Genomic DNA, 27957 nt, shown 5'->3' on the forward strand with positions numbered 1-27957 from the left:
AAAAAAAAATCAAGCAGAATCCCGAAACATTTGGTTGCGGGCTCTCCATTTTCGCCATCGTTCTTTTCTGTTTCTTCCCTTGGAACGTATCTAAACAAAAGTTAAAAAAAAAAAAACCTTCCAAAATCTTTGAGAGTTTTGTACAAGGGATATGTAACTCGTTTGATTAACTCGCGAATTGTACCGCTTGCGCTGTTTCAGTCACTAGACAGGCTGCTGTTGCCGTTCTTCCGACGTGCTCTGCTTTTATTTCTTCCAGAGCGTTGCATCTGCCCAATCGAATACCAGCAGAGAGCCCAAGAAGAAAAGACGAAAGAAATGAGAGCTGCCCCGTTTCTTCTCAAATGGCTGGTTTTGCACCCTTTTTAACATCGACAAGGAAGAGGCCATCTTTTTCACGTTATCTTCAGCATATTAGAAAAGTGTTTCTTCGCCATATCCATTGCGCATAGGACCTTGAACAACTTGCAACATCAGTAACCTGCTGATGACTTGTCCGTGGCCTGTCCCCGTAACATTAAATTTGCAACTTTTCCTTTCGGTCTCTAAATCCACCACGTTGGCCTTGGGAACCACAGAGATGCCTGTTGATTCCCCTCCTTTTGACTTGGAGTGAGAAGAAAAAGCAGTTGTCCACGACCGAGAGAGGTTCCTTCTGGAGGATCCCGCTGGGAGGAAGTGTGTCCGGTTAGCTTCTAAAAATCAAATTTCACTTTCCTTTTTCCAAAGAACCTTTTGTTATTTTAATAAGTTTGTATATATCCAGCGCTTCCCCTGTAAGAAATGAACAAGAACGAAATTTCAAAGAATCGTTTCTTTGCAAATTAAAAATGTTCAAATGTTAAAATTTAACTTTTAAGGATTCACGTGCTGGAATCTTTTTAAAATACTTTCGTTGCTTAAATACATCTTGGGCAAGGCAGGGGTTTATTTAAAGCAGGAAAGAACAAGCAGATTAAAACATTTAATTCAAGCTCTCCTTATAAAACTACAGATACTATGAATATATTTAGACAATTATGCCAGAGTTGGGCCTAATTGAATTTTCTTACTTTACTTTGGCAAAGTATTCCTCTTAACAATTTAATAAAATCCATAATGTTGTGTTGGTTTCTTATGCTGTCACATTTGATGCAGTAATTGTTAACTCTGTTTCTGAAAATAAACAACTATATACTTTTAAAAATGCACATTAACTTGGAAAAGTCATTTCAGACAGCCCTGATATTTGTATGTTCCTTCCACTGTTGGACTAGAAGGCTTCACGTCTTAAAAAGTAAGTATCTGTACAAAAATAAAATAAAATGTTTATATCCTGTTACCCAGATATTCAGGCTCCTTGAATTTAAATGCCTCTCATTTCTCTGTAATCATGCATAAGAGTTCATAAGTCAGAGAATGTAAGGAAAGATACTATCCTCAGTTAATACTTTCTCTTCCTGTTGCAGGAAACATGAGAAGTCATGCATGCATTTTAGGATTCTCCTTAAGGAATACTCCGGGGCAAAGTCTTAACAGCCAAACTGGTCCTGAGGATGACAGAAACCTTGCACAAAGCTGATTTCCAGACTGGGAAAGTTTACGTTTCTCTCATTACATAGGATTATCCAGAAATTTAAAGATAGAATTCTTGTCAAGTGTGAATTTGAAAAGAAGTGTGCTGCAGTTGCCAAAAAAGCCAGCACAGTTCTAGGCTACATAAACAGAGGGATAGACTCAAGATCACGTGAAGTGTTAATGACACTTTATAAGGCCTTGGTAAGGCCACACTTGGAATATGGCATTCAGTTTTGGTCACCACGATGTAGAGAAGATAAGAAGACTCTAGAAAGAGTGCAGAGAAGAGCAACGAAGATGATTAGGGGACTGGAGGCTAAAACATATGAAGAACAGTTGCAGGAACTGGGCATGGCTAGTTTAATGAAAAGTGGGACTAGGGATGACATGATAGCAGCCTTCCAATATCTCAGGAGCTGCCACAAAGAAGCGGGAGTCAAGCTATTCTCCAAAGCACCTGAAGGCAGGACAAGAAGCAATGGGTGGAAACTAACCAAGTAGAGAAGCAACCTAGAACTATGCAATTTCCTGACAGAAGAATTAATCAGTGGAACAACTTGTCTCCAGAAATTGCGAATGCTCCAACACTTGACATTTTAAAGAAGATGTTGGATAAACGTTTGTTTGAAGTTTCCTGCCTAAGCAGGGGGTTGGACTGGAAGACCTCCAAGGTCCCTTCCAACTCTGTTATTCTATTCTAATACATACCTTGGGGGATGTTGTAGCTATGTTCCAGTCCTCCTGGGTTGGATGGGGTGACGCAATCCATTGTTGCCTCTTTCCTTAAACAATTATCAATATCTACGGCACTGAAGAAGGCCACCGACTGAGGTAGATCCTGGAGATCGAGTTTATAGGCAAACATACACCTATAAAAAAGAGAATGCTGCATTTAGAAGTGGCAATCCCTTCTTCCTTTGGAGTAGATCCTCTGATCAGTCAGAAGATAAATTGCTTCAAAGGCACACTACAACAGACCCTGACTATTTCCATCATACGCCTTTGGGAATTTATCTTTAGAGGGGGAAAAAAAATCAACTTACCAAAACCACATTTTAATCAGCCACAAAAGCAATTTTATTTTACTTAGTTTGGAAAAAAAAAGAGGGGGGGGGGATAATTGATTCTATCAAATGGAAAATGCTACCTTATAATACTTTATTCCAAATCAATAAGCAAAAGCTTTTTTTGGGGGGGGGGAGTTGTACCCTGATATATTAGTTGGCAACTTTCTATGTAGTGCTTGAATCGGTGGTTGAAAATTATGTCCAAAACTCAATCCTTGAAGCTCTTTCAATAACTTGTCATCCCATGTATGTACCTAGTTATCTGCAGGATTGCATCCTACCACACACGTCCCTGCGACCTATCCGCTCACACAGGGAGGGGCTCCTCCTGGTGCCGTCCGCTAGGCAATGCCAGCGGGCGACACCTAGGAGTAGGTCCTTCTCTGTGATGGGCCCAACCCTCTGGAATGACCTCCCCCCTGACATTCGAACTACCACCGACCTCCGTTCCTTCCGTCAAAAGTTAAAGACTCACCTATTTCAATCAGCTGGCCTGGCACTTTCTTAGTTTTACCTCCCGGGGATTTATTTTAATTGGGTTTGGGGTTTTAATTGGGATGTTTTTAGGTATTTATTTCTTGTACAGTCTATCTCCCCCTCTAAATGTATTTTAAATGTATTTTATTGTTATGACGGTATTTTATTTGCATTGACTGTACACCGCCCCGAGTCCCTTTTTGGGAGAGGGGGCGGTCTAAAAATCTAAGAAATAAATAAATAAATAAATAAATAAAGGAGGACAGGTAAAATCTCCCCTGCTCTGCCCAGCCTGACTTTGCCCTTCCCCAGTTTTCTCCGCAGCCCTACCTAGCATAAAAAAACATCTGAGCTTGCAACCCCAAACATCTGGAAGGCACCAGATCTAAGGAACCTCGCCAGTAAAGTATGAGCTTGCTTGCCAAACGACAAGGCCGGCGTTTACCGTGTGAGGAGATTTGTGATCTGCAGGGCAAGCGCTGCCCGATAGCGGTCCTCGCTCTTGACCAAGTAGCGCACTTCATCATGGATGCTGATGCAAAAACGTCCATCGATGTCGAATACATCAAAGAGCCATTTCATACATACAAGCATCAGATGCAGATAATCCACAGCTGAACTCTGAACCACCCAATTTATTCTGCTGGTCACAAACTAGAAGGGAGGCAAAAAAATCAGCAGATACTGTTAATACTTTTTTTCAATCTAGATGATGAATGGCCCCTCCCGGAGGAAATAAAAGAGGAGCGAAAGGGGAGAGGAGTTTGCAGGAGACAATTAGATCGCTTAATTGGTTCGTGACTCTCCGAGACTCCTTGCCAATTTCTGTAGATATCGGCTCTCCCAAGCTCTCCAAGCCAGATAAGGTCTGTGACTGTAAATCCTCCCTTGAAAGACTTTGCTGGATGTGAATGAGCAGAATTCACAGCAAATTAATATAAGGTGTTTTTGTCGGGACAAGGAGTTTGCTTCATGCTCTTGGGAAGACTACTTGTAGTTAGAACAGAGGGATCCCTATCTCACCTCGTTTCCAACAGCCGCTGGCTCCAACGCTCTAGAAATTTGGCAGCCCAGCACTGGGGTGCTGGGTGCTTGCGACATGGCGATGCTTTCCAGTTTGTTGAACATCTCAGACTCTGTGCCACTGGCCCACACTCGCTGGCGTACCATGTCCCACTTCTTTCCACGAGACCTAGAATATGAAGCGCATCACTGCTGAACTCGGAGATGAACCGAAAATCTGACCCTGCAGTTTTGGGTTGCAATCATTGAACAGCAAGAAGGAAGACTCGCACTACAGCAGGACACACGCGGACAACACAGAATAACAAACTGAACATCATCATCATCATCTTTTAATGACCCCATAATCCCTTGTGGGGTGGAGCCTGGGGAACTGAACGGAGCTAGCAGAGTGTTTTAATGGCCGGATGCCCTTCCAGGTTGCCAAAAGAATAACAAACTGATGCTTGCTGTCAGGGGTGCCTCCATCAATAACCAAGAAAGAAGACTCTCGATTCCATTGTTCGTGGAAATTAAAATACTTTTATTGGTTATGAAAAGATAGCAGCGGAAGGAAAGCAAGATCTGAGCCAGAAAGGCGCGAACAAGTACATATCAAATGATTACCCAGCCCCCTCCCTCCAACGACCCCACCCCAAGGTGTTTTTTTTTTTTGCACAAGTCTTTTAAGTATTTTGAAGGAAAAACAACAACAGCAAAGCTTGGCCTTTGTTATCTCTTACCGTTTCTTTGCTTCTCTTTGTAACCGCCACACGTCTTGCATGGGTATGGAACCATCTTCTGCTCTTTCTACGGAGAGGCCCAGTTGATTCACTAGCCAGTCCCCTTCCTCAGACAGGTGGCAACTATAAAGAAAAAGGAGGAAAGACAAGGGCGGGAGACACCGTCTAAAAGCGGTCCCAAAGATGCTTTTTTTCAAGAGGCAACTGGACTTCTTGGTGTTTCTTTGAAGACGCTTCGCTTCTCATCCAAGAAGCTTCTTCAGCTCTGATTGGATGGTGGGAAATGGAAGGATTTATATTCCTTGCAGTCAGAGCATTTCCTATTCTATTTCAGATTCTGTTTCTTACCCTACCCTACCAGAGGTGAAATTCAATTTTTTTTACTACCAGTTCTATGGGCGTGGCTTGGTGGGCGTGGCAGGGGAAGGGTACTGCAAAATCCCCATTCCCACCCCACTCCTGGGGGAAGGATACTGCAAAATCCCCATTCCCTCCCCATTTCTGGGGAGAGGATACTGCAAAATCTCCATTCCCTCCCCATTTCTGGGGGACGGATACTGCAAATTCTCCATTCCCTCCCCATTTCTGGGGGAAGGATACTGCAAAATCTCCATTCCCTCCCCACTCCTGGGGGAAGGATACTGCAAAATCTCCATTCTCTCCCCATTTCTGGGGGAAGGATACTGCAAAATCCCTACTCCCTCCCCACTCCTGGGAGGAGGATACTGCAAAAACTCCATTCCCTCCCCACTCCTGGGGGAAGGATACTGCGAAATCCCTACTCCCTCCTCACTCCTGGCAGAAGGATACTGCGAAATCCCTACTCCCTCCCCACTCCTGGGAGAAGGATACTGCAAAAACTCCATTCCCATCGCACTCTGGGGACAGCCAGAGGTGGTATTTGCCGGTTCTCCGAACTACTCAAAATTTCCGTTATCGATTCTCCAGAACCCGTAAAAACCTGCTGGATTTTGCCCCCGTACCCTACCCTACTTGTATTATTACGCTCAGAGCTGCACGGATTGGGACCAGCTTCTAAATCAATTCCAACCAACCAACCAAACCATTCCGTAAAAGGGAAATCCCTTCTTTGCCCAGAAAGCCACCTTACCGTCGGATTCCCTTCGTGACGGCGTACATTTGCCGGGCCTTCTCGCCAGCTTCCTGTTCCGTCAGGCGGTGGTTGAACTGCATGAGGAGACGCTCGGCGAACGCCTGTCCCGCCCCGTAGATGCGCCCGTAGTTGAACACCTTGGCGTGGTCTCGGCTGATGCCCACGGTGGAGGCCGTTTTGCTGTGTAGATCCGTGCCGTTGCTCTTCTTCCCCTGAAGCGTCATCCAGCCGAAAGCGGTGCAGCCTTCAAAGGGGTGGAAAAGGCGGCCAGGAATGAATAGATCCTTTCTCAAGGTGGCTTTGGTCAACAGAAGTAAGAACAGGCGTTTTGCTTCTCATCCAAGAAGCTTCCTCAGCTCTGAAATGGGAGGATTTATATTCCTTGCAGACAGCTTGGTCATTTGCATTCTTTTTAGACAAGTCTTTGAGGCCACTTAAGAGGTTTCCTGCCTAGGCAAGGGGTTGGACTAGAAGACCTCCAAGGTCCCTTCCAACTCTGCTATTGTATTGTCTGCATCCTCAGGGTTACCTGTGGTCTGCAATTTGTTTTCTGGAAATCTGTTCTACTCCCACCCCATTTGAAGGATGCGCAACTGTGTTCACAACTGCCTTGCTTAGCAATGGGACGGGGGGGGAATGGAGTAGGAAAGCAATAAAGAGAAAAAGGTCAAGAAATTACAAAACAAACAGAAAACCACAGAATGAACAAGAGGGGGGAATACAAGATAGACTGTAGATAAAAATAGTATGAAGTAAGAAATATAAGAGGATTAAATGTATTATAAAGGAGGTTGTGTACGTAATTAATAGAAAAGATATATAAAACAAAATATGTAGATCAGTGGTTCTCAACCTGTGGGTCGACAGGTTGACCCACCTGTTTAACCTGGGGGGGTCAAACGACTCTTTCACAGGGGTCGCCTAAGACCATCGGAAAACATATTTTCGATGGTCTTAGGAACCGATACACCAATTTTATGGTTGGGTTTCACCACAAGATGAGGAACTGTATTAAAGGGTCGCGGCATTGGGAAGGTTGAGAACCACTGAGATAGATAGATAGATAGATAGATGATAGATAGATAGATGATAGATAGATAGATGATAGATAGATGATAGATAGATAGATGATAGATAGATGATAGATGATAGATAGATAGATAGATAGATAGATAGATAGATAGATAGATGATAGATAGATATAGATGATAGATAAGATAGATAGATAGATAGATGATAGATAGATAAGATATATATGTACAGACAAAGGAAACAGCAGATATGTAAAAGATGTAAAATGTGCTGCGAAGATGACATCATTGTATAAACAAAATAATTTTTTTTTTTAAAAAAAGAAGCAATGGAAATCCTAGTCCCAATTATAGGGTAATAAATCGAGGATACCTATTCAAGAGGCCTTTTAAAAATTAGGAGAAAATTGATCTATAAAGAGCTGTTAACCGAAAAAGCAGAGAGAATGTTTATGCTTCAGACACAATATTTTGACTACCGAGTTTCCCAGGAGGAAACTTCTCCGTATACCGATACTCACCATGCATGCCAGCAAAATGGGCTTCTCCCAGAACAGCTGCTATCCAAAGTTCTTGAGAGTCAACATCAGCTCCAACCAAATGGTAACCAGGAGGAGCCTGGACGATAGCTTTCAGCTCACTGCCAACCCGGTCAGTCTGCAAGAAATGGGGGAAAAGATTTTGCGTCTCAGGAAGCCGCCGTCAATGCGTGGGCTTGGAGTAAGAAGAAATGTCTTCTCTACCCCCATTGTTTTGCTCGCCGAAAGAGTCATTCTTCAAAATGGACAGTCAGTCATGCTGTCTTACAGGTTCCACATGTGCGTAGACTGCTTGCGTCTTGCACTGGCATTAATGAGCCGCGGTGGCGCAGCGGTTAGAGTGCAGTATTGCAGGCTACTTCTGCTGATCACTGGCTGCCAGCAGTTCGAATCTCACCAGGCTCAAAGGTTGACTCAGCCTTCCATCCTTCCGAGGTGGGTAAAACGAGGACCCAGATTGTTGGGGGCAATAGAGCTTAGAGAAGGCTGTAAAGTCCGGTAAAGCGGTATATAAGTCCTATTGCTAAGTGGAAAGGGAGGGAAGGAGGGAGGAAGCAAGCAAGCCATAATGGTGCAGTGGTTACAATGTAGTGTTGCAGGCTCATTCTGCCGACCGCTAGCAGTTCGATCCTGACTGGCTCAAGGTGGACTCAGCTTTCCATCCTTCTGAGGTGGGTAAAATGAAGACCCAGATTGTTGGGGACAATAGAGCTGACTCTGTAAACGGCTTAGAGAGGGCTATAGAGCACTATGAAGCGGTATATAAGTCCAAGTGCTATTGCTATTGGGTATGGCAGAAAAAAAGCCAAATTTACTCCACTCTTCCATATATCCTAAGTCTAGCCCTGCCATATAGAAGGGTAAAGCAGCCAAAACAAGAGCAATAGTATTTAAACTTATATACCGCTTCACAGTGCTTTACAGCCCTCTCTAAGCAGTTTACAGAGTCAGCATATTGCCTCCAACAATCTGGGAAAAATGGAAGGCTGAGTCAATCTTGAGCCTGGGGAGATTCGAATTGCCAAATTGCAGGCAGCCGGCAGTCAGCAGAGGTAGCCTGCAGTACCGCATTCCAACCACTGCGCCACCATGGCTCTTCAATCAGCACTGAACCCAAACTTTGGGACTTGGGGGAAGAAATGACCCTCATCCCATGTCTAAAGCAACACGGATAGGTTCCTGTTGCAAGTCCGGAAGGGTCTCAAAAAACTTAGCATTATGGAAACGTGCCTGCAACTTCCACTTTCCGTGCTATTTCATATTCAGCTCCGCTGGAGCCAACGGGTGGTGCAGCCTTTTGAACACAAAGCATCTGAAAAGACATTTTTACCCTGGCGTTGCTGGCGGTCAGCCACGTGGGTTCCACAGCGCGTCGCGTTACTGTTCCAGCAGTCACGACTTGTGGCAGGATGGCTCCATAAGCATTCTCGTCATCGTAGTCCGGATGCCTACAAAAAGATCACAGTGAGAACCCACCTCAAAGCCCAGGAGATCACCAGGAACGACCCTGCAGATTCCACATTGCTGTTTATGCCCCCAAAGCAGTTAAAAACTGTTCTTCAATCATTGAGCTCGACATCTCAGTAAGATGAAGACATCCAGTCAATTGGTTCCTTCTCCAGCTGTTCCACAAGCATGCAAAGTACCCTCACCCAAGCAACTGCCTAAGGGTGAAATCCAACAGGTGCTGACAGTTCTGGAGAACTAGTAGTGGAAATTTTGAATAGTTGGAGAACTGGCAAATGCCACCTCTGGCTGGCCCCAGAGTGGGGTGGGAATAGAGATTTTGCAGGATCCTTCCCCTGCCACGCCCACCAAGCCATGTCCACCAAGCAACCATGCCCACAGAACCAGTAGTTAAAAAAATGAATTTCACCACTGCAACTGTCATTCCTACGGCTATAAAAATTAGATAGATAGATAGATAGATAGATAGATAGATAGATAGATAGATAGATAGATAGATGATAGATAAGATGATAAATAGATGATAGATAGATAGATAGATAGATAGATAGATAGATAGATGATAGATAGATAGATAGATAGATAGATAGATAGATAGATGATAGATAGATAGATAGATAGATAGATAGATGATAGATAGATGATAGATAGATAGATAGATAGATAGATAGATAGATAGAAAGATGATAGATAGATAGATAGATAGATAGATGATAGATGATAGATAGATAGATAGATAGATAGATGATAGATAAGATGATAGATAGATGATGATAGATAGATAGATAGATAGATAGATAGATAGATAGATAGATAGATAGATAGATAGAAAGATAGATAGATAGATAGATAGATGGTTGTGTGTGTATGTTCCAGCATAACTCTGGAGCGCCTCGAGCAATTTCAACCAAACTTGGTACATAGATGACTTACTCTCTGGAAAAAAATACTGTGGGGGGTAAGACACCTTTAACACCCCTCAGTGTGTGTGTGTGTGCGTGTGTGTGCGTGTGTATTCCAGCATAACTCTGGAACGCCTGGGCTGCTGAAATGAAAAGGAATGAATTATATCTATAGTGTCAAATCACAGTACTTTTGATAGTGATATTGTGCATTTTGGATTCCGGTTCTGTTAAGATACAGCCTGTTGTGCCTTAAAATGGCTTCTACTGTACAGCACAGTGGTAACGGCTTCGCAGTACTCCATAAGGGGGCTCCCTCTGGTAAAGGGGATTGGTTCTTAATAAACAAACAAACAAACAAACAAAAAACAAGGGGGCTCCCTCTGATAAGGGGGATTTGTTTTGGGCAACGCCGGTTTATCAGCTAGTATATAAAGAAAGCAACGTTGGTCTTGTCTGCATTTCTCTATACGTACCTAGTCACAGATCTTGGCAGTTCTCCTTTCTTCAACCAAACCACTATCTGTGAACTGCAAAGAGATCAAAAGCTTTACAATAAAGTAGACTAAGGTAATCTGTCTGGTAAAGCTGACACTGAATATTCCAAAGGCAAAATCAATGATCTACCTGAAACAAGGGAGTTTTGATTTTGATGTTAAACTCATCTACAATGGGGCTATCGGCATTCACCCCTCCCCCCAAAGTCTACGTTCATCAGGTACAGGTAGTCCTTCATTTACGACCACAATTGAACCCAAAATTTCTGTTGCTAAGCGAGATATAGATTTGTCCCATTTTATGAGCTTTGTTGCCACAGTCGTTAAGTGTTGCAAAATGGGATTATATGACCCCGGGACAATGCAACCACCGTAAATCTAAGGCAGTTGCTGAATTTTGATCACATGATCATGGGGTTGTTACAACGATGGTGTGAAAAACAGTCATCCATCACTTTTTTCAGTGTCGTAACTTTGAACGGTCACTAATCAAACTCGTAAGTCGAGGACAACCTGTATTGGGAACTCACTCCAGCCGCCCCAACTTAGTTCCTCTCTTCCTATTCAACATTTCTTGGGTGTTGGAGCTTGGAATTGGTTTAAGAAACCTGAACAAGTTTATGATAGAAGGACGACATTCTGCATATGGAACAGAGAGTTCAAATTTTTGCTGGGCAGAAGGAAAAGTAAAGGAGAGAAAAGAATAAGAAAGAACAAGCAATTAACACTATGGATATCCCAAAGGTGTTTTTGTTTTCCCAATAGGCAACTGGACTTTCTGGTTTTTCTTTCAAGACTTTTTGCTTCTGCACCTTTATAAATGTCTGGTTTAGTTCTGCGACCCAGCAAGACAGACACAGATTTCAAAGGATAATTAGAACTGCAGAAAAAACAATGGCTACCAACCTGCCTTCCACCGAGGACCTGTATACGTCAGAAAGGGTGATGAAAATATTTACAGACCCCTCATATCCTGGACATAAATTGTTTCAACTCCTACCCTCAAAATGAAACTATAGAGCACTGCACACCAGAACAACTAGACACAAGGACAGTTTTTCCCAAATGCCATCACTCTGCTAAACAAATAATTCCCTCGACACTGTCAAGCCATTCACTAAGGCTGCATTATTATTACTATTAATCTTCTCATCGTTCCTATCACCCATCTCCTCTCACTTACGACTGCATGACTCTAACTTTGTTGCTTGTCTCCTTACGATTTATGTTGATTGTTTCCTAGTATGATTTGATTGCTTATTTGTACCCTATGACTATCATTAAATGTTGCACCTTCTGATTCATGACGAATGTATCTTGTCTTTTTATGTACACTGAGAGCATATGCACCAAAGACAAATTCCTTGTGGGTCCAATCACACTTGGCCAATAAAGAATTCAATTCTATTTCTATTTCTACTCTACTCTACTCTACTCTACTCTACTCTACTCTACTTTACTCTACTCTACCATACTCTACTCTACTCTACCATACTCTCCTCTCCTCTCATCCAAGAAGTTTCTTCAGCTCTGACTGGATGGTGATGAATGGAAGGAAGCTGAAGAAGCTTCTTGGATGAGAAGCAAACGCCTTCAAAGAAAAACCAGAAAGTTCAGTTGCCTCTTGAAAATAAAAGCACCTTGGGGGCAACCGTGGCCTGGATGATTGAGAATCTCCATAGGCAACACTATGGATAGTTGGCAGCGAACCCTACAACTGAATTTGCATGCATCTTGTTACCTGATGCGTTTATGAGCGTTTCTCCAGAAGGAGATTTTCTTGTTGATCTCCAAAGCGTGTGTCCCATCGGCTGCCCCTATTCCAGCTTTAAGGGTACCGTCTTCCATCTTGGGTAAGAAATCCTTGGCAAACGGGCTTCCCACATTGCTGACATTCCCATCCTTTTAAGAGCAGGGGTGGAAAGTTTATTTTGATTCAAGAAGCCAGCAACAAAATAGATTCTGCAAGCAAAATACAATGCTTCTTCCTGGTTTATTTTTAAAGAGACTCCTTTTTCTATGCAAGCATAGAAACTCCCTCTCAATTCAGATCCCCATTTCAGCTGGGAGTATTAGGGATTATGCCGGATCAGACGAATCACTGAGCTATGGCCCTGAAAGTTTTATCCCTGAAAGTTATTCTTATTTTCTAAATGTACAGAATAGTTTTTCCATTTTGCACAAAGAGCTGCTGATTCAGTTCTACAGAGGAATTATTGAGTCTGTCATCTGCACCTCCGTAACTGTCTGCTTTGACTTTGCAACCCAACAAGGCAGACAGAGACTTCAACGGATAATTAGAGCTGCAAAAAAAATAACCTGTCTTCCATTGAGGATCTGTATATTGCACAAGTCAAAAAGAGGGTGGTTAAAATATCTACAGATCCCTGACATCCTGGACATAAATTGTTTCAACTTCTACGCTCAAAATGATGCTATAGGGCACTGCACACCAGAACAACTAGACCAGGGGTGTCCAAACTTGGGAACTTTAAGACTTGTGGACTTCAGTTGAAGTCCACAAGTCTTAAAGTTCCCAAGTTTGGACACCCCTGAACTAGACACAAGGACAGCTTTTTCCCGAATGCCGTCACTCTCCTTAATAATTCACATAACACTGTCAAATAATTTACTAAGATTGTATTACTATTCTTCTTCTCTTCCTTCCTAGTATCTATCTCTCCCCACTTATGACTATAACCATGTTGCTTGTATCTTTCAATTTATATTGTTTTGTTTCCTAATACGATTTGATAGCTTATTAGTAACCTTGACTATCACTAAGTGTTGTATGTTTTTATTCTTGATGAATGCATTTTATTCTCCTTGTGTACACTGAGAGCATCTGCACCAAAGACAAATTCCTTGTGTGTCCAATCACACTTGGCCAATAAAGAATACTATTAATTAACATTCCTCAACTGTATTCCCCACAACTGAGAATGAGCAAATCTTCACAACAGCAAGCAAAACAAATTCAAACCCTGGTGCCTCTTTTTAAATTTACATCCCCTTTCTTTATTTTTCCAATCGGGAGAAAAGATACTTAATTGCTAAGATGCCTTAGTAAGAATTCCTCTAGCCAAAACTCATTGGTGATACGGCTGCATGTAAGTCAAAAGTGGCACATTCTCCCACTCGCCAAATCAAGAGGAATACAAAAATGATCTAAATACAAAACACCAGTTTTGTATTTAGTGTGCACTACATCAAAAGGGAAGTGAGGTGCAGAGGAGACTGCAAACAAACTGCAGATATGTCAAAATGTCAACACATGCACAATGCCCGTAAAGGCAAGTTATCACTGGCTTCCTCGGCAGATACACAAAAATACACACCATGAAGTTCACCCTTACCTTGTGAGGCAACTTAAAAAACCAGCATCCAGGTATATTGACATCATTGTAAGGTCCATTGCCATGGTGATATTCAGGAGAACTCTTCCCCGATTCCACCTCCTCCTGTCCAGGAGAACCAATGCAGGATTAAGCATTTGTAAGCCCACCCAGAGTCATTTCTAGGCAGGTAGGGAGTGCAGTGGCTCAATGGCTAAGACGCTGAGCTGGTTGATCAGGAAGGTCGGCAGTTCGGCGGTTTGAATCCCTAGCACTGCGTAACGGAGTGAGCTCCCATTATTTGTCCCAGCTTCCGCCAACCTAGCAGTTCAACAGCATGTAAAAATGCAAGTAGAAAAATAGGGACCACTTTGGTGGGAAGGGAACAGCGCACCGTGCGCCTTCGACGTTTAGTCATGCTGGCCACATGACCACGGACAGCGCTGGCTCTTCGGCTTTGAAACGGAGATGAGCACCGCCCCCTAGAGTCAAGAACGACTAGCACATATGTGCGAGAGGAACCTTTACCTTTATAGGCAGGTAGATAGGTAGGTAAGAACGCCTTCAAGCATATAGTACCTGATACCAGATTGAGTGAGGATTATGTTCTTTCTTTAGATCGGTCATTACCTGTCTCTGTACTCTAGTTATGGAGTCCACATCTGTATCCACCTCCACGTGGCCAAGCAACTCAAACTGACATGAAACAAAGAAGAAGAAATCCTTTAAAATGTGAAACTTGTTCTTCTCCAGTATCTGTCCACGGTTGTCACTTATCTTCCAAGTTTGCATCTGACAAGAATTATTATTTATAAAACGTGACAACACACTCCCTCTGCATATAAACGAGCAACCAATGTTTTACCCTATCTGACATGCAAGGTGGTTTTTTAAAAAAATAATAATAATTGGAGCATGGTTATTTGAAAAACACAACCCAACAAGAATTCTTGAAAGCTTCTAGAGGAGGTAATGCAAATTGCAAGATGGCTCTGCAAAAAAACAAAAACAACTGTTGCAAAGCCCAAGGATCCGGTGAGTAGACTTGGTTCCTTGGAACTTCTCTGGATAAGGAGAGGACAGGAGATCATCCATGTGTGCTCTGGATGACTGTTCCTTGTAAGGAGACCACCGAACAGCACTTTTTTGCAGGTATGATGACAGGTAGATGGATGGGTGAATGGCTGATAGGTAGGTAGGTAGGTAGGTAAGTAGGTAGGTAGATAGGTAGGTAGATAAGATAGGCAGGCAGGCAGGCAGGAGATATATAGATCACACATACACACACACCCCAACAATCCAGTAAGAATTCCCCCACCTAATATCTGACAAGGTAGAACACGGTGCATACTTGTTTGAAAGTTGTATATCTCATCTTGGAGAGGATAGCAAATACCTTTTGCCAAAAATCACCGTTTTCCGTTAAGAACTCTTCTTCCAGGTAGCTGTCAAGGGAAACCGGCTGCTCCTTCCCTTTCCCCTTGCAATATTCCCGATACAGATGTTCTATTACCCTATCAGAAATGAAAGAGTTTTTACTGCACTGAATTGCAGAAGAATTACAGTCATTCCTTGTCTAGTGAAAGGTATGTCTCTTTTTCTTGATTCTCATGACTGAATCGCCTTTCTGGGGAACAGTCACGTTAGATCCGATGTCTGCACGAAACAAAGGAGTGTTCTTTCCAGGACAATGCATGTTTGCTAAAACTAAAGTTCTTGGCTACCGGCTAACTGCCAACTCACGAAGCTTCCCTAATCCGCTCCTGAGTTGCCATAGGTGGGGGAATGTGGAACCGAGCCTCACAGCTGCATCGAGGAATTTGCACCTCATTCAAAACAATGCACATCCTAGCCGGTCAAAGTCAAGGCCATCTCCACAGAAACCAGAAACGGCCCGAGGGAGTGACTTCCACGACCCGCAAAATTGCTTCGTTGGGGAATGTGACTGAGGACGCATTCAACAGAATGGGAAACAGGGTCAGAGGCAAAGCGCAAACTGAGTGGGGTCACAGCTGGCTTCACTAAGTCCGTGCCGACATGTTGCTCCTAATAAACAACTGGATTTTTCTTGAAACTTTGCTTGAGGTTCCTGCTTTCATTAGGGCATCGGATGGAACTCTGACACTAACATTATAAAGCTCACAAAATTCTCCTTGTTTTAGCTCTCAAGAACCAGAATAAATGTTTTGATTGGCATCAAAATCCAGAAACATTTGAAAACCATCCCAGCAGTGCCACTCGCTGTCATTTCCAATACTTCCTTTATTATTTTGCTGCTCTCCAACTGAAGACTGCAATACAGTTCTTTGTGAGAGATGCACACACATGTACACGGAGGGAGCTATATTCAAAATTAGGCTTCCATTTCACAACATGCAAGGGTGGGGTAGCCCTGTGGGATTCACTTCCCCAGAAATCCTTCCTTACCTGAAAGGGCAGGTGGGCAATGCAGCCTCTGGATCATTCTCTAACAGGTTGTCCTTCCTTCCTGGCACCAGGTAGCCCCAGCCGTGTTTCTCAGAGTAGTGCAATGGAAAGCCGTCCCAGGTGAGCCTCATGAGCTTTGGAGTCACTCTCATTTGAAGGCTGATAAGGCTGGGTCCAGGGGCCCAACTAGGATCATTGAGCCGTGGACACAGGTTGCGATACCACCTACCCAGGAAGAAGCAAACAATTTTGACACTCAACCAACAATTGGATGGCGAAGCCTGCTTACAAAGCTGTTTGCCCGTATTTCTTTTCTGCCGCTGCTATCTGTGTCAGGGTTTCAAGTAATACATCCATAGCAGACAGAACCCGAGGCGGGTGAATTCCTCAAAGAACAGGTTTACCGGATCAATCATATTGGCACAAGCTGGTGAAAACCGACTCTGAATGTTCCAATTAAAAGTTTTCCCCCCTTCCCCAAACAATCAATCACATGGTCCAATCACGGTATTGTCCAGTTGCCTGGTAACTTCACTCCTCCTCTCTCCAACCACCTGCGGGAATGACCTTGGTTCCCAGGAGAAACTATTTTGTTTTGGCTACAAGCCCCAGTTATCTCTATTCCCCCCATCCCTACCCCTCAGCTCTAGTGTGGGCATACTGAAGCCTCAAAATGGTCTCGGTCAGATCAGCTTCAGGGTTGGCAATTAGCTTTGTTCTTCAATACCCCATGGGCCACAGCACACCAGCCCCTCTGTCCTCCGTTGTTTGTTTTATTTATTTATGTATTTTTATTTATTTATTTTAATGTGTCAACAGGTACAAGGAAACAAGTAGGAAAAACACATGAAAAAAATGGCACAAATGAATGAATAAAAATAAGCAAAACGTAGCCATAAACGTTTACGGTGACATTATCTAACCATCTCATCCTCTGCCGTCCCCTTCACCTTTTGCCTTCCATCTTCCCCAACATCTTTTCCAGTGAGTCCTCTCTTCTCAAAATATTTGAACCTCAGCTTCAGTTATCTGTCCTTCCAAAGAACAGATATGTACCATTCCCATGAGATTTAGCCAAAGAAAGACCCAGCTGTGCTCACTGGGCATTAGAGCAGCAGAAATCCATCACAGTTGGAAAGAACCAGATTTTGCAAAACTGTTTCAAGAGAACTCCTTATTTATCTACATGAAACATTTCTTTAGAAACTTACTCTGGATGGCCGGGGAGATGCTGAATTCTCTTTGGCTGCAAAACCACCGTCTCCTTTAGACTCTGAAGAACCTGTTGGCTGGCATTTTGGCTTTGTTCTTCTTCTTCTGTTGGGGGGCCAGGATCTATTTTCACCAGATAATAATACAACATACACAAAGAAAAACCTCTTGAGCTGGCCATGAAGAGAGATCAGACACACAATTATACAAATGTAAGGAAATCTGCTCTCAATCTGATCACTCAATGGTCATTTACCTTCCTGCCACTCCAGTGGAGATGCTTTTTCCACTACTTTGGGTGGCTCTTTGTTGGCGTCTTCCTTTTTCTTCCTAGTTGGTTTTGTTTTCTTTTGCTTAAATTTTTGGAGGTCCCATTTCAAGTCCCACATCCAGGGGTCGTCTTTATACCTATCGGGATACAACCGATCAACCCCAAGGAGGGGTCATTCAAACAGCCACTTCCTCTCTAAAACAGCCTTTCCCCACCCAATGGTACCACCTGAACATCTGAGATTCTGCAGGCTGCAACCAAACATAGAGATAAGGTTGATTCTATGGCTGTACAGTCAATTTCTTCCTCCATTCCTCTTCTCTCGTTATCACCCTACAGCTGCTTGACTGAGATCCCAATTGCAAGACCCACGTATTCAGCAAACAAGGCAGTTCTGGTTTAAAGCCTACTAACTCTAGCAATTATGTCATGATTGAGCAGTACCTCTCCTCGTGAAGCAGTTGACAAGTATTGTTTGCCAAGTTCATCAAAGACTTCTTCATCTCTTTTTGCAGCTCCTCATAGGTGATCTGAGCTTCATCCAGGTACTTCTTCCAGTTCTGATTCACAGGCAGGTAAGAAACCCCCATTTCTAGCATACCTGCGAAAGTCACAGGATGTGGACACCTAACGGGGAACAAGAGAAAGGAACAGCTGATCCCAAAATGTCAGATCCAAATTCTGGCACATGATGGGCAATGTTTCCTATATAGAGAAAGTATCTGATAATAGCAACAGCACTTAGACTTCTATACCGCTTCATAGTGCTTTTGCAGCCCTCTCTAAGCAGTTCACAGAGTCAGCGTATTGCCCCCAACAAGCTGGGTCCTCGTTTTACCGACCACAGAAGGATGGAAGGCTGAGTCAACCTTGAGCTGAGATAACCTTACAAGAAAGGTTAAAATCAGTGGATGAAATTCAGAATGGTCTTCTATAGAATAAATCTGGAGTAGCTCCAAAGGCTGGTTAAATCCTTTCACTGGGGCACCCAGTGTATTTTCCCCATTAAAAAAAAACATGGTTACTCTTCATTCCTTTGGGGAATAATCAAGTACTTTATTTAAGATGAAGGATTATTATTTCAACAGACAAAGATTATAGTTTTAATACTAGTGGTGAGCTTCTATAGCCAACCATTCCTTAAACGCTCATCAGACCATAAAGATTCTTCTAACAAATATTTTTTTTCTCCTCTCACTTATGCTGTCTGGCATCACTAATGGTTCAGCAGAGCATTCCTACCACTATAAAAGGACCAAGTAAATTTACCCAAATCGTTGTCAATGAAATGAGAAAATAAATTGTACCAATAAAAGAGAATATCTGTAATTCTGGGTTGAACTGTGGGGTTTTTTGCTGCTCTCTAAGCTCGGTAACATCTGATTTACCAACTAGGTAACATCTTCAGTGCCAGTGGGTTACTCTCCTTGTATCCCACTCCTTTCCAGCACTGAAGACGTTGCCGAGTTGGGTAATGAAATGTCTGCAACAAAACTCAGAGCATCCACAAACTAAACTGTGCTCACTCCATGCTCCTACAATTGTTTGCAAAGTCCTAAACAACTATACAAAGTCAACTTAAGACTGGCAGCTAACCCAGAACACCGGAGTCTCATACTCAATGCATTTTTTACTCAATGAATAATTCACCTTTTCAAGAAAAGAGGAAGCTGCTCATGAAATACTTCGTAAGTAGCCTGAACATCAAGGGAACAGTAGTTCATCAGCTCCTTTAAACAAAGAGAAACATAAGGAATGGACAGTTATTAAAAAGTAGAACATAAGCCATTTGCTAATTTAGTATTAAAGGTAAAGGTAAAAGTTCTCTTCGCACATATGTGCTAGTCGTTCCCGACTCTAGGGGGCAGTGCTCATCTCCATTTCAAAGCCGAAGAGCCAGTGCTGTCCGAAGACGTCTCCGTGGTCATATGGCCGGCCTGACTCAATGCCGAAGGTGCACGGAATGCTGTTACCTTCCCAAAAGTGGTCCCTATTTTTCTACTTGCATTTTTACGTGCTTCGAACTGCTAGCTTGGCAGAAGCTGGGACAAGGAACGGGAGCTCACTCCGTGACTCGGCACCAGGGATTCAAACCACCGAACTGCCGACCTTTCCGATCGACAAGCTCAGCGTCTTAGCCACTGAGCCACTGCGCCTCCTTGATTTAGTATTTCCTCCTGATTATTTAAAGCAGATACTTTCTTGGGTCCTTCTAGCTAAGACTCCGTTCTCAGAAAGAGATATTTCAAAGTGTCTATGGCAGGGGTGTCCAAACTTGGCAACTTTAAGACTTGTGGACTTCAACTCCCAGAATTCTGGAAGTTGAAGTCCACAAGTCTTAAAGTTGCCAAGTTTGGACACCCCTGGTCTATGGGGATTCTCAGTCATCCAGGTCAGGGTTGTCCCAAAGGTGCTTTTTTCAAGGGGCAACTGGACTTTCTGAAAATCCGGTTGCCTCTTGAAAAAAAGCACCTTTGAGAAGACAGAGATTTCCAAGATTTCCTCCCCACCTGGAAGTTATTCCTGATATCATTCATGCTGCCCTTGACAAAGAGTTCGCGGGCTTCTTTCTGCAACGGCTGGCCTCCCACGTAGAGGGAGTGCACATCTGCCAGGTTGTTGATACTGCTGAGGTTCACCCAGTTCCAGGAGCCAATCTGCAATGGTTGACCAGCAAAAGAAAAATAAGAAACGAATCTATAGGTTGAAAACCACACGGAGAGAAACAAGACTTGCTGGAAGTTGGGCAGCATTTTAATGTAATAATAAAGACACAACCATCCATTCCGATCATTATCGCTCGTTTCTCCCCCATAGTTTTAACCCTCAGAATTAAATAACCAGATTAAATAACCAAATTAAGAGCCTTGGTGGCCCAGTGGTTAGAGTGCAGTACTGCAGGCTACCTGTACTGACCGTTGGCTGCTGCAATTTGGCAGTTCGAATCTCACCAGGCTCAAGGTTGACTCAGCCTTCCATCCTTCCGAGGTGGGTAAAATGAGGAGCCAGATTGTTGGGGGCAAGAGGCTGACTCTGTAAAATGCTTAGAGAGGGATGAAAAGCACTGCAAAGAGGTATACAAGTCTAAGTGCTATTGCTATGTAAAGCACTACGAAGCAGTATATAAGTGTAAGTGCTATTGCTATGATCTCCGTTGCAATCTCAGTTCTCTTTATTAGATGCCCAAGCCTCTCTTGCTTAATCCTTATGGGCAGTAGAATAAGGATGGATGAAAACAGAGAATATCGTTGACTTCAATATGTAGGCATTTGTGAATGCGACTCTCCTGTTTAAAATAAATCTTGCAGAAATAAAACAGAGGGGAACAGAGTGCAGAGAAGAGCAGCCAGGATGATGAGGAGACTGGAGGCTAAAACATACGATGAACGGTTGCAAGAACTGGGCCTGGCTAGTCTAGTGAAGAGAAGGACCAGGGGAGACATGGGAGCGGTCTTCCAATATTCGGGGTGCTCCTACAAAGACTAGGAGGTCAAACTATTTTCCAAAGCACCTGAAGGGCAGACAAGGAATAATGGGTGGAAACTGACCAAGGAGAGATTCAACCTGGAAATAAGGAGAAATTTTCTGACAGTGAGAGCAATCAACAGCTCGCCTTCAGAAGTGGTGGGAGCTTCATCACTGAAGGCTTTTAAGAAGAGACTGGACTGCCATCTGTCAGACATGGTGTAGGGTCTCCTGCTTGGAGGGGAGGGGGGTTGGACTAGATGACCTACAAAGTCTCTCCCAACTCCGTTAATCTGTTTTGTGGCAACTATTTTCTGCTCTTTTAAAGATAGGCTTTAAAAGAGGTAGAGACCACAACTGCAACCACTCACCATGGGCCCACTGTCTTTGCTGCGTGTCTTCTTGATGTGTTGCTTGACCTGTTGAAGTCCTCTCCCCTTGCCTTGCTTGGCCGCCTTCCAAAGGCTACGCTGGAAACCGGTCAGTCCCGAGATAGCCATGTGCATACTCATCGTGTCCAGGAATCGCATTTGGGATCCCTGAAAGAGCAGTTGGAACAATTCAAAGGGAGCATCCCTCCAATGCTACCTTACAAACCTGTTCTGACCCCTCTCTTTCCACGCCTGTGAGCAAGCCAAAACACAGGCTTGGCTGTTGGCCACTGTTTAATTGCAAAATAACAAATCTTTTGGCCGAAGGCCCAGATAATTCAAAATACAACAAAACAAACCAGAACTTCAAACACGGCTCTAAGACATCGACTTTCTTCACTGCTAATTTCGAACGGTTGTTTCCTGCAAATGTCCCCTCCCAACGCCTCACCTATAAGCTCTCTTGGGAGGGGCCAATCTACAACCACCTGTGCTAATTATCGTCTGTGAGCCTGCCTACGTAATTGCTGCTTTGGTTTCTCAGCCCTTCTCACTCTAGCATCAGAGACTGACTGCCTTTGATCCTCCCCACTGCTCCATGACTCAAGCGCCTCCTTGGTGGCCAACCAGTCCCTCTGGTCCCTGCTCTGAATCTGCAACCTCCACAGGGTCTTCCACATCATCCAGGGCAGACTGAAATGATGCCTCGCTATCCGAGTCCAGCAGCAGCTGAACCAGAACCAGCTGGCCCACAACACAAACCTATGTGGATTGGAACATCAGACATATAATGCGGCCAGCTCGTATCTCAAGGTGTTGTCCGGTTGCCTAGCAACTTCTCTCCTCCTCTCTCCAACCACCTGTGGGAATGTCCTTGGTTCTCAGGAGAAAGTATTTTGTTTTGGCTACAATACCCCAGCTATCTCTATTCCTCCCTCTCCATCCCAGCCAACCCTGAAGGTCAGCTTCAGGGTTGGCACTACCAGTACAGATCCAGAATCTCCTGGTCTCCCAATTTAAGTACAGGAGCAACCGGACTTGACCCTACTTTAATTTTTCAAGATTGGGCAAGTCGTTCCCTGGCCACAAAGCTTTTCTCCTTCAAGCCACCGTGAGAACTGGGCAGAGGAGAAGGAAACAAGCTGAAGAAATGGAGTTGGGTGTCTTACCTGGATCAGGTATTGTTCCTTAATGTGAGCCCGGTCAAAGGAGACGTTGTGACCCACCACAAGCCTCTCCTCCCCTTCCTGCCTTTTGAGGCTGCTGCTGTTTTCCAGGGGGATGAGATCGGACAGACCGAGCTGGTTCGACCAGCTGTAGCGTTGTTCCACCAATCGTTTGCTGCACCATGAATACCTGGGAAACGGAGCAGATCCACGTTTACCCTATTTTTCATTTTGGTTTAGCAACCTTCATCATGCCAGATTATCCCCTAGTAGACAGGGTAAAAACACAATAACGTCGCAACTTCAAATAATCTGCAGTAGCAAGTTATCTGCCTTAGCAAAGAGGGAGTTTGATGTCTTTTGAAAGACTTCCAACTCTTCCTTATTTCATCTTCCCTCAGTGTTGACTTATGAAATAATAAGAAAGATTCTGGACTGTGCTGAGATGGACAAGTTAACAAAAGCAATCCAAGGAAAAGAAGAGACAGAATATTATTTGGTATGGGATAAATGGTACAGGTGGCTGGAGGAAAGAAACAAAGATGAACGACAAGTACCTAAGAAAGATAAAAAAATATAAATAAAGGATAAATGTTATATACATAAGAGAGAGATGAAGTTTGTCTAAGGTAATTAGCCAAAATATAGGTAGATGAGTAAATGATAGTGACATAAGAGGGTTGAAAATGGTGAAAGTAAATGATAAGGTATTAGGAGGGAAAATATTGTATATAAAAATATGTACCAATCTAAAACTGCTACAAGGAACATGAAGTTCCAGCGTGTTGCATAAATGTAGTCTATGTCTTTGTATTTGTGTGTTATATATATTTGTGTGTGTGTGTGTGTGTGTGTGTGTGTGTGTGTGTAGACTTCCAACTTATTTCACAAATGGTTAGAGGAAAAAAAACGGAATTTGGAAATGACGAAAGCTAGAAAATAAGTAGACAATACAGTTAGATAGAGATATAAATATGATGAAAATTGTTAGAATGTGTATGATGAGAACAATGATATTTAATATTGATATGATATTATTACTAGAAGATATTAAGAAGAAAAATGGAGAGTTTTATAACGTTTAAATGCTCAATACATTATAATACTAAACGTAGGGAAATAATGTTAATATGAATGTGAAAGATGTGGCAAAAGTGGAATGATGTTGCACAGATATGTTTGCACCCAGATGACACACGGCATATGAAAAGATGGAATGTTTATTTTTGTAACTGAAAAATAATAAAACACTTTTTAGAAAGAAAGACTTCCAACTCTGTGTTTGTTAATGGTTCCTATTATTTCTTGAGTTAAGGCGTTTGGTCCAGACATTGCCCAGGTATCTATAAATAAATACCTGGGCAACATCGGCTTATCAGCTAGCTACCAAGATATAAGAACATGACTCTACTTCTCCTTACCAAGTATTGGGTGACATGGCCACTGCAAGGGTGGGGCAATGTCCTTCTTCCATGCACACCTCCACATCAAAGACCAACGCTCGTTCATCGGGGAAGTCCACCTTTTCCCTCTCCCCATCGGGACCGTAGCGAGTCCATCCCACTTCCCATGCCCATTCCGTGGGCTTTGGCGGCATCTCACGCTGGATGAGTTCCTTGGCAGCCTCCAGATAGGGGAGGTTTTGGGCCTCAGCCAAGCGGCAGAAATGCTCATCTATGTTCGCTCCATACATCCGGGGAAGCTGCAGTTCCACGTCAGGAACGGTGGATGTTTCTTTGCCCCATAAGTCATGCTTCTTCAAGTGTTCTACGCTCTTCTGGATGTCCTCCTCCGAATAACGGACTTGAACCCCCCGGAAAATCTGCTCGTGAAGACCTTTCGAGAGCATCTGGATGCCAAGAGGATTCATGCGCTGCTCGTCTTTGAGAGGAGCACCAGTATCCGGAGCCATCTTCTCCTCAAGCAATAGACCTGCTGAGGAACTGAAGGAGCATGTCCTGGAAGTTCTGCCAAGGAAGGATGGGCCTGCCAGAGATGTCCTCCATGCCAGCCGTTTCATCTTCCCCACGAACAAGCGTTATGGAAAACAAGCCCGATTTCCTGGCCAGCTCCGATCTGTCAGGAAACAGCAGAGTTAAATGTTTTCCCATTCCAGCATCCCAGTTTCTTACGACACCGCCTTTGCCAGGAGACAATAAACCACGATTCGGCACTATTGCAAACCGTGATTTCTTATCACGACTTGCCGAGTCATATTTACGAATAGCTGTGTTTGTTCAGCACACGCTGCCCTGAGGATGTTGCCTAGTTGGGTCATGAAACGTCTGTAAGGAAACCGTGCACTAAGGAGCCCTCATTTCAACCCAGAGCTACAAATATTCTATTAGTGATACCGCTCTGTTTTGTCAAGGCCATGTTCCTTTTTCTTACCCTTCTAAAAAAAAAAAGTCCCTTTGTAAATTACGAATACCGATTCTTAAAATCAGGGTATCCATACATCCCCCAAATGATATTCCTCCCCCTCATGGATCTCACCTTCCCCTCCTCTAAATGAGGATTTATCGTGTTGCCCTTGCATTCTCACGTGATTTTCAAAACACTTAAAATTCAGCCAGATAAAACCCCAACAAACCCATTTATGCAAAGATAGATAGATAGAGATAAAGAGAGAGAAAAAGAGGGGGGGGGATGTTAATGTGGAGAGAATTTGATGATGATGTCATGCGCTATTGTAATTATCTTGATATACAGTCATATTATTAATATTACTATGATGAATATTATAACAAATATATGGATTTTGATTGTCTAAAACCCAGATCTCACACTTGTTTGGTCGAAATGGGATAAATAAAATAAATAAAACATGGGGAAAAATCCATTTATTCAAAGGATTATGTTTGCTTAATTGCTAATCACTATTTTGAGGTCTGGCAGGCTGTGGAAATCCAGCTCAGGAAAAAAAATGGGTTAATGCACACTAGCAATTCAAGGAAAGGAAGAATTTGATTATTATCATATATGATTTTTTTATCATTGGTTAGAAAATGAATAAGGATAAAAAGTATAAAATTAAATCATTTAGGAAGAGAAATGTTACAACAGGAGAGATGTCAAGCTGTAATGTTAAAATAAGAATAGGTGCATCTAAAGAATTGGATGGTCATATAACTATTATATCCAGCAAGGCGGCCTGGCCTGAATAAAATAAATTCTTAATTTTAATTTAATTTCTAAATTTCATTGTAAATGTCTATTGGTTTTGTTTTTTGGGGGGATATTCTATTTAATCTTTCTTTTAACTTTTGTAATATGTGTTTTTATGTTGTACACCGCCTGAATCCTTTGGGAGAAGGGTGGCATATAAGTCCAATAAACCTAAACCTATTATGACACCCACAAAAATGTGTACTCAGACGACACACTGATTAATGAATGATGAAATGTTTGTTTTAAAAGGAAACAAAAAACTTTAACAAAAAAAGAAAAAAATGGGTTCATGCAGGGTGAGGGTTAAGCGACAGGTTTCATGCAAGACGCGTGTTAAGCAGGTCGTGGGAATGCATTCTCTGGCACTCACTCGCACACCATCTTCTTTCATCGCCCACCCCCCAAAAGGTTATTTCAGGACGTCCCTCTCCCCAATGTGGCTATTACTTGCCCCCACCCCAGAAACAGATGCCTGATCACCCCCTACCCCAAAAGAAATCTACCTTCCTCCTCCCCCCCCCAAAAAAAAGACACAGGAAGAGAAGAAGCTGCCCCCCCCCCACCGTGGCCTCTCCTCTTTAAAAGTTGCAAAAAAGCCCCCCCCTCAAAATACCCTTCCAAGCTTCCTCCCTGCTTCCTTGCAGCCGCTTGCAAAAACTCAAAGCAAATCTGCAGCACTTCCGTTCCAACTCATGGCGGTCTCTTCCAACTCAAGAGAGGGGGGACGACAAAGGATGAAAGTGGAACCAAAAGCCATTCTCACGTTGCAAACCCTCTCCAGAAAGAGAGAACGCCCTTCAATAGGATATTTAAAACGAAACCAAGGTTGAGGGGAAAAATATCGCTGTGGAGAAGCTAGTTTTGTTTCTCTTTCTTTGCCAGGCCTCCCCTGCATCGGTGTGGGAAATAGTACCTTCCTAAACCTCCCGGATCTACGGACTCCTTGCTGCAACTTGTATATGGATCGCGCAGCCTCTTTGCCGGAGTGGCCGCGTGGCCTAATGGATAAGGCGTCTGACTTCGGATCAGAAGATTGCAGGTTCGAGTCCTGCCGCGGTCGCAATAGAAAAGAAGTTGAAAGAAGCTTCTCTATGTTTTTTAATAACTCAAATGAGAAATGATTTTTAATTAGGCTTTCCTCATTTTAACGGTGTCGTATGTTAATTTCAGTTTCGAATAACTCCTTGGTCTTTTTTCGTTCTATCTGGTTTTTTTCTTGCAAAAGTTTCATTAGAATATAATATAATATAGAATAGAATAGAATAGCATAGAATTCTTTATTGGCCAAGTGTGATTGGACACACAAGGAACTTGTCTTTGGTGCAAATTAGGTAACACCTTCAGTGTTAGAATACATAGCAAACCCCACTCCCTTCTAGCATTGATGATGTTACCTAGTTGGGTAATGAAACATCTCCAAGATAACAACCAAGCTCAGAGAGCACCAAGGATATCCTCGTTTCAACCCTGAGCTGAAAATATTCCTCTTTACTGGTGCTTTAATCTAGCCTTTACTCACACAAAAAGTCCTCCCAGATGTTGCTGGGCCTAAAGGTGATTCCTTTGGACACACAATCCAATGCATTTCAAAGACAGAAATTTGCTGATTGACAGTCTGCCAAACCCCAGGTAGCAAATACTTTCTACGGACTGTATCATGGTTTATCGCAATGGTTTGGTTCACAATGCAGGTTAAAGCAATAAGCAGGGATCCCTCAATTCCACGGAGGCATATTGTGTGAATCGTTGTTGTTAGTTGCAAAGTTGTGTCCGACCCATTGCGACCCCATGGACAACGTTCCTCCAGGCCTTCCTGTCCTCTACCATCCTCTGGAGTCCATTCAAGCTCACGCCGACTGCTTCGGAGACTCCATCCAGCCCCTTCTTTCTCTGCAGTCCCCTTCTTCTTTTGCCCTCCATCTTTCCCAGCATCAGGCTCTTCTCCAGTGAGTCCTTCCTTCTCATTAGGTGGCCAAAGTCTTTGAGTTTCCTCTTCAGGATCTGGCCTTCTAAAGAGCAGTCAGGGTTGATCTCCTCTAGGACTGACCGGTTGGATTGCCTTGCAGTCCAAGGGACTTGCAGGAGTCTTCCCCAGCACCAGAGTTCAAAGGCCTCAATTCTTTAGCGCTCAACCTTCCTTATG

General features: G+C 43.2%; 2 protein-coding genes across 4 annotated transcripts in view; one reads left to right on the top strand and one right to left on the bottom strand.

Annotated features, from left to right (window-relative positions):
• The window catches only part of FANCI (FA complementation group I), a 30014-nt gene extending 29606 nt beyond the window's left edge, over window positions 1-408 (top strand). For all 3 annotated transcript variants that reach the window (XM_081964424.1, XM_081964423.1, XM_081964425.1), the window contains one exon: window positions 260-408. In XM_081964424.1, the coding sequence (XP_081820550.1) occupies window positions 260-322 (63 nt within the window). In that variant the 3' untranslated portion in view covers window positions 323-408. The remainder of the gene's footprint in view (window positions 1-259) is intronic.
• POLG (DNA polymerase gamma, catalytic subunit) lies at window positions 1-26552 on the bottom strand. The gene is made up of 23 exons (XM_081964426.1): window positions 26428-26552; window positions 24065-24719; window positions 22647-22833; window positions 21478-21645; window positions 20152-20298; window positions 19292-19371; window positions 18086-18268; window positions 17627-17778; window positions 17370-17493; window positions 16159-16383; window positions 15128-15245; window positions 14362-14427; window positions 13753-13857; window positions 12138-12298; window positions 10376-10429; window positions 8861-8978; window positions 7513-7648; window positions 5958-6204; window positions 4847-4969; window positions 4125-4293; window positions 3547-3755; window positions 2266-2426; window positions 1-774 (listed from the first exon to the last, which is right to left on the bottom strand). Exons 2-23 carry the CDS (start codon window positions 24661-24663, stop codon window positions 710-712), a joined length of 3597 nt encoding a protein of 1198 aa, XP_081820552.1. The 5' UTR covers window positions 24664-24719; window positions 26428-26552; the 3' UTR covers window positions 1-709.
• Window positions 26553-27957: the final 1405 nt, after the last annotated feature.

This window comes from Natrix helvetica (assembly GCF_964273705.1).
Source record: "Natrix helvetica genome assembly, chromosome: 12".
NCBI classification, from domain to species: domain Eukaryota; kingdom Metazoa; phylum Chordata; class Lepidosauria; order Squamata; family Natricidae; genus Natrix; species Natrix helvetica.